General features: G+C 44.1%; 1 protein-coding gene across 2 annotated transcripts in view; it reads right to left on the bottom strand.

The window, feature by feature from the left end:
• Nucleotides 1-2,118: 2,118 nt before the first annotated feature.
• The window catches only part of RAD50 (RAD50 double strand break repair protein), an 80,914-nt gene continuing 77,032 nt past the window's right edge, over nt 2,119-6,000 (bottom strand). The window contains exons 24-25 of one of the 2 annotated variants that reach the window (XM_033096552.1): nt 3,824-3,957; nt 2,119-2,400 (exon numbers count right to left, since the gene is read on the bottom strand). In XM_033096552.1, the coding sequence (XP_032952443.1) occupies nt 2,214-2,400; nt 3,824-3,957 (321 nt within the window). In that variant the 3' untranslated portion in view covers nt 2,119-2,213. Of the gene's footprint in view, nt 2,401-2,476; nt 2,821-3,823; nt 3,958-6,000 lie in introns of those variants that run through there. The other variant, XM_033096553.1, reaches the window with a different exon arrangement.

Genomic DNA, 6,000 nt, shown 5'->3' with positions numbered 1-6,000 from the left:
GCAAATAACATTAAGAAAATATTCTTTGAAATATCGTAAATTTGCCAAAGCTAGGAGATGTCGAAATTTATTAAATAATGGCCAGTATTAGGCGTCTATCAGAATTTTCCCCTTTGGCTTTATGATGTTGATGATTTATGAACAAATTCTCATTTTCTGAAATATTCTTGCACTCTTGGTGTGTTTAATATGACTGGAATTGATTTGCTGTTACTTAAATTTATGAATTCCTGGATCTGAGCTCTGAGAACTGTTTTTTCTTGTGGTACCTTTGTCAAGATCATGCTAGATTAGTAAATAAGGGGTCATTTTACTTTTTAAAAGTGAATTAGGATGACTGAACACTGTCATGAGAAGGAGCCTTGGACAAGCAGCAGTTGGTTGGGGTGGTGGCCGTGCTGCTGGCCCTTTCACCCAGGGATGGGTAAGCGTTTTCCAACCAGCCTTTGTCATGGGAACCACAGAACACAGGGAATGATTTGAGTAACTGTTTTTTTCAATTCGCCCAAGGACAGTATGTAACTAGTGTTTTAGAGGCACAGAAATGGATTACATATGGGGATACTATATTAGTTTCTTACTACTGCTGTAACAGATTACCACAAACTCAGCAGCTTTAAACACCACCAATTTATTCTCTTACAGTTATAGAGGCCCGAAGTCCAAAGTCAGTTTTACTGGATTAAAAGTCAAGGTTCCCTCTGGAGGCTCTGAGGGGAGAATTGGTTTCTTTCCCTTTTTTAGCTTCTAGTGGTCACTTATAGCCCTTCCTCCATCTTCAAAGTACATCACTCCAGTCTCTGCATCTGTCAACACAGTGCCTTCTCCTCTTCTGTAGTCGTTTCTCTTTGTGTCCTTCTTATAAAGATACTAGTGATTCTTTTTAGGGCCCATCAGGATGTCATATCAAGATTCTTTTAGTTACATCTGCAAAGCCCCTTTTGCCATATAAGGTAACATTCACAGGTTCCAGGGATTAGGACCTTGGTATCTTTGGAAGCCATTATCCGGCCTGCCACAGACACGTGAGGACTTAAAGCTTAACTGTCTTCTAGACCCTGGTTGAGAAGGGCTGTCTAGACCATATCCTCACTATGTCTGCTGATGGCACAAAACTGTACCACATGACTGACAGATAAAACTCCACCAAGTCTAATCCAAAAGCGTGTTACTTGGTAGCATTCTGTGTGCAATGCTTGTGAAAGGCTTCAAGATGTCAGCTGGCAATTCTAAGAAAACGTGTGATTGGGCTTTTGCTAGAAGTGACATCTGGAGTGAAAATGAGAGGCCTACACTTCCAGGTCTGGCTGGACACCACTGGGGGGTCGTGACTTGGTGAAGGAGTCTTGCTTGCCTTCCCCGAGAACGCACATTTGGAGAGCAATCAGGGTTGACGATGAGCCTGAGCCCATGCACAGGACAGACTTAAGAGTTAAAGACTTCTTCATGACAGCAGATGAGGCCCCAAGTGAAGGGAGGCCTCGCTCGTGGTCAGTTTTCCAAAGGTGCACGTGCACCGTGGGGAACTGCCTCTCACTGGAGAGAGCCCTCAGTCTGGATGGCTCCCTACAGAGATATGGGGGGAGGGAGGCGCTGGAGATGGACCTAGCTTACGTAAGGTTCCTGTCAAATCCCGAAGCCCCATTCAACTACTTAAATATTAGTTGGGGAAACAGGCCCAGAGAAGGAGGTTACTTGGTTGGATTTATAAAGTTAAGAGCAGAACCATATATTAACATCTCATTTACGGTCATCTCCAGATATTAATTACACACTGATAGCTCCAGTTTTTAAAACCATATCCAAAGAAATAAATTAGGTGGTAACACTTAACCCTGCTTTTTTATTTTCATGCCCAAACCATGAATTGTCAAGGCAGCAAGCACCTCTTCTCAACAGTGCTTTGAGAAGCGAAAGGCAGTGGCTGCAGGTCCCAGGGAATCACACATGATGCTGGGGAGGGCAGGGGAGAAGCAAAGCCAAGTGTGCTGCTGCTGAGTGCTGAGGGCCGGTCCGAGGCTTCCGAGGGGAGGGAGTTCCGGAATCCGTCCAAATTTCATGTGAAACAACTTTAATCATTTTAGAACCTCTCAGATATTCAAAACCTAGATACAAAGCTCCTTTTAAAAAACATATTTTCTTACTGACTAGTTGATACCAGAAATAAGCAGTTGCTGGAGGACTTGTGTTTCTAAGGCGTTTAAGTACTATTTTTAATGAACATAAGATCCCAGGGAGCTAACACTGCATTTCACAATCTCTGAGCACTGATCAATGTTCTTCTTAATCCTGTAGAATTTCTCCATATATTCAGATCGCCCTAAGAGCTCCACAAAATCTTCATCGTGAGTGATTACCAGAAGCTGGAAGTTACGTTGTTGTGAGCGACTTTTTATTATCCTGAAACAATATATTTAGAACAATTAATTACTAAAGAGCATAAAGAGCTTTCTTTAATTTGAAGAAACCACTGAGAACCTTGTCAGACACATGACCGTGTGCTATGTGGGACGACCAGGCCTTTCCTGTGCCTGCAGGAAGTGGAGGGATGGGCGGGGTCGACCCAGGCCCCCTCCCAGGCAGATCGGATGGAGCCCCATCTCCTCTGCAGACAGTGGGGATGCATGGCTTGACTCTTCACCTAGGTCTGGCTTACGGACTTGTAAGAATGTGTGATCTAGTTTGTTCCAGAACACAGTTTTTCTTACTACAGCAGGTGGAAATGTTTTACTGAGTTTTTCTTAACACCTATGTTGTTCAACTTTAGGAGTCTGATTTATTCCTTTGCCTGGGGTTTTCTTGACCTGTGACTAGTTTTCTCTGGAAGAAAATACAAATGTTGTTAAAAGACAAACGACAGGCAAGGGGAATAACATATACTGCCTTCTTAGGATCTGGCTCTACTGAGAATTCTGCCGCCGCCAGTCACTAGATGCATCACTAGTATGACACACGGGGGCCCGAGTGGGTGTGTGAGAACGTTTGTGCCTATTCCCTATATGCTGAGGCGAGTGGCTGTGAAACTGGGGCCTGAAAGGCTTTTTCTTTTCCTTAACCACTTACTTACCCCTTACCTGCAGGTGGACGCACTTGGGTTTCAAAAGCACCAGCGCATACTTGCTGGTTACTGGGAGATGGCTGCAGAAAGGTGGCTCTGTGGCCACTCAATTCTCCTACTGGCCCAATCCGGGCTGTCACACAGGAAACATTGTGTCTGCCAGAAAGAGTCTACCTGGAGTCAGGAGTACCCGGAATCGCTTCTCCACTTCTGGGGAAGTGCCTTTCCTTCCCAGCACAGTCCTTAAGCAAGGGCTGCCCATCCCTGGAGCCCACCCCGCCACAGGTGAATGTGGTAGGAGGTGTGTACTCGTTCTGGAGCCCACTTAACCACTAATATACTTTTTGAGTAAGAGCTGTCTGTCATTCCTCACAGATGCTTGATGCATGTGAAAAGCTGGGGAGACAGTCCAAAACCACTGTCACCACCTAGCAGTGGCTTAGCAGGTCATGCAAACTCCTATACATGACATGTGGGTTCCTCTGGTAGGTTTACAGGAAAGCCAAACCCAGCCAGAAAATGCTCACCATGAGTTTCCCTATGAACACACTTGGGGAGACAGACGCAGGTTGTGTCTGGAGTTGCTGTTCACCATCTCGTTCTTTTTAAAAATCTGACAAATTACTATCAAAATGTAAAGCCTAAGGTCTGGCACCAACCAGCCTTTCCCAAGGAAAACACATTTAGAGAGAGGTTTCACCACAGAACTCTCTTAATCTTACTTTAAAAGCTATCATAACCTATCCCCACATTTGAGAAACTTACTCAACCAGAGCATGTGCAAGAGATTCAATGTTTTCTCGATCAAGATTTGTTGTTGGCTCATCCAAAGCAAGGATTCCACAGTTCAAGCAGAACGTCTCAGCCAGAGCCAGGCGAATAATGAGCGAGGCTAACACCTGGAAAAAAGCACCGAAGCTGAGCTGCACCGCACAGACCTTTTTCTCACTCACCTTAGGAAAGCAAGGAGACCTGGCTTAATCTCTTTAGATGGGAAAGGTCACAGGGTCACTGACCTTAGGTAAATCACTGCTCTTTTGTTTAGAAGAGGCTGGCATTGTGCCCAGGCTCTGATGACCTTCCAGAAGGTGAACTATCAGGTGCATGATCTCAGCCTATCATTTGCAATAAAGTGAAATGCTAAAGGCAATCTGCCCCCCGCGGCCCCCTACCACACACAAATCACAGGAGCTATAACAAAACTTGAAATCACAGATGTGAATCAGAAATGCATTACCATTTATCTGTAACTAATAATTTTAATAATGGTATAAGATTAACAATCTTACAAATTCACGACCTGGCTACTTTCTTGGTAATGGGATTTGTTAGAAAACTTGGACACATTACATTTTCCAGAACCTCAGAGACCTTTTCTCTCTTAGAGACTTCCTTAAATCTCTATGTTCTGTGGTCCAAAAGAGGCACCTAACCCACATCATGCTCTAACCCACAAATGTTGGTGTACATAATTTTGAGAGAGGATGAATTCCTGGGTCAAGTATCAAGAGCACATAATTATGCCTTTATTTAAGCTTACCTGTAGTAAATCCAAGTAACTGAAACTGAGGCACTTTTATGGTTAATAGAAACCTAACACTAAACCCCTCTGACCCTGCTGAAACCATCTGAGGGTATGAGAGACACAGAATTAAGAGAGAAGGACTATTCTAGGAAGTCTAAACTACCTTTGTGTGAGCTGTAAATTCCCCCTCCCCCTGAATTTGTGACTGAAGGAGCATCAGTGAGTTAGTGGTTTTAGAGCAGTTTACAGCTTCTTTTGATGCCCAGGGCAGGCTGGCAGGTTGCAAAAGCCAGGACCATCCCTCAGCCCTATAGACAGCCCTTCCTTCCTGTATTTTAACCCCACTGCTGCCACCCCCACCAGCACACACTCAGAGGGGAGTCTAATGGAGCTCCTGGCCCACTTCTACCAAACTATTTGTCTGTCTGCTCCCCCAACATCAAGGAAGCATTTACTGCAAATTAATTTTTATAATTTAGAGCAGCTACAGGAAATCTTTTGTTCAGAAGTTATTTTTGAAAGTATTTTTAATCCGAAGAGATATGTTTCAGACTGTATTTTCTCATTCACAATTACCACTAAAAATCACCAAAGCAAGTAGGGGATACTGATTATAGGTCAAAAATTTGTCATTTTTTGCAGACTGATTAAGATAATAATCTGCAGATGCCTTAAATTGGTGTCAGCTGTCTGGGCTGACAACAAAATACACACTGCATGCATGGACAAAAGGCACGGCCTATCTTTGGGTAAAAATAGAAAATTATGAAAAGACCTCAGATAAAGTGAACATCCATTTCTAGAATTTAAAAGTTTTAAGAAAATCAAAGATCCACAGATGTCAAGTATAATCTGCTTCTAATTTGAAAGGAGGAAGCTCAAGAACCTGTGATATCTTGAGTACAAACCTGTGCACAGTGGAAGGACTCAGCCTTGTTCCCCAAGGATAGCAGGCCCCTTTCCCAACTCTACAGCTTCCTTTCTGATCTGCTTTGTGCTCCATCAGCAGCCTGTGCTGTCTTCCCAGAGCCTCACGTAGAGCCAGGTGGCCTGGCCCAGCAGCTGAGGCTCTGTGTGAGGGGGGAGAGGCAGGGGCTTCTGTGGGTATCACAGTTTCTGGCTCTAATAGACCCTTCTTTTTTAGATGGTCTGCAGGCCCAAAGTCTAGGCTGGGGGGGCTCTTAGTCTTACAACGGGGCTGCTTTCTCAGTGAGACTCTCTCATGCACTGTGATGCCTCATCTGGTTCAACCCAGGATTTGGTTTGCTAATACTGTATGCCGCTGATTCTGACCCTCCCCACCCCCGGCTTTTCTGAAATCAGGACACATCTTATAATTACAATTGCGCTTTTTCTTTCTTGCTGGCATATAAAATAGTGGTGTATAGTGGTGTATGACATAGTAACCTTATTCTCA

Source organism: Rhinolophus ferrumequinum, chromosome 24 (assembly GCF_004115265.2).
Source record: "Rhinolophus ferrumequinum isolate MPI-CBG mRhiFer1 chromosome 24, mRhiFer1_v1.p, whole genome shotgun sequence".
In the NCBI taxonomy this organism is placed as follows: Eukaryota; Metazoa; Chordata; class Mammalia; order Chiroptera; family Rhinolophidae; genus Rhinolophus; species Rhinolophus ferrumequinum.
The sequence above is the reverse complement of the archived record's forward strand: the minus strand, read 5'-3'. Positions and strand labels throughout refer to the sequence as shown.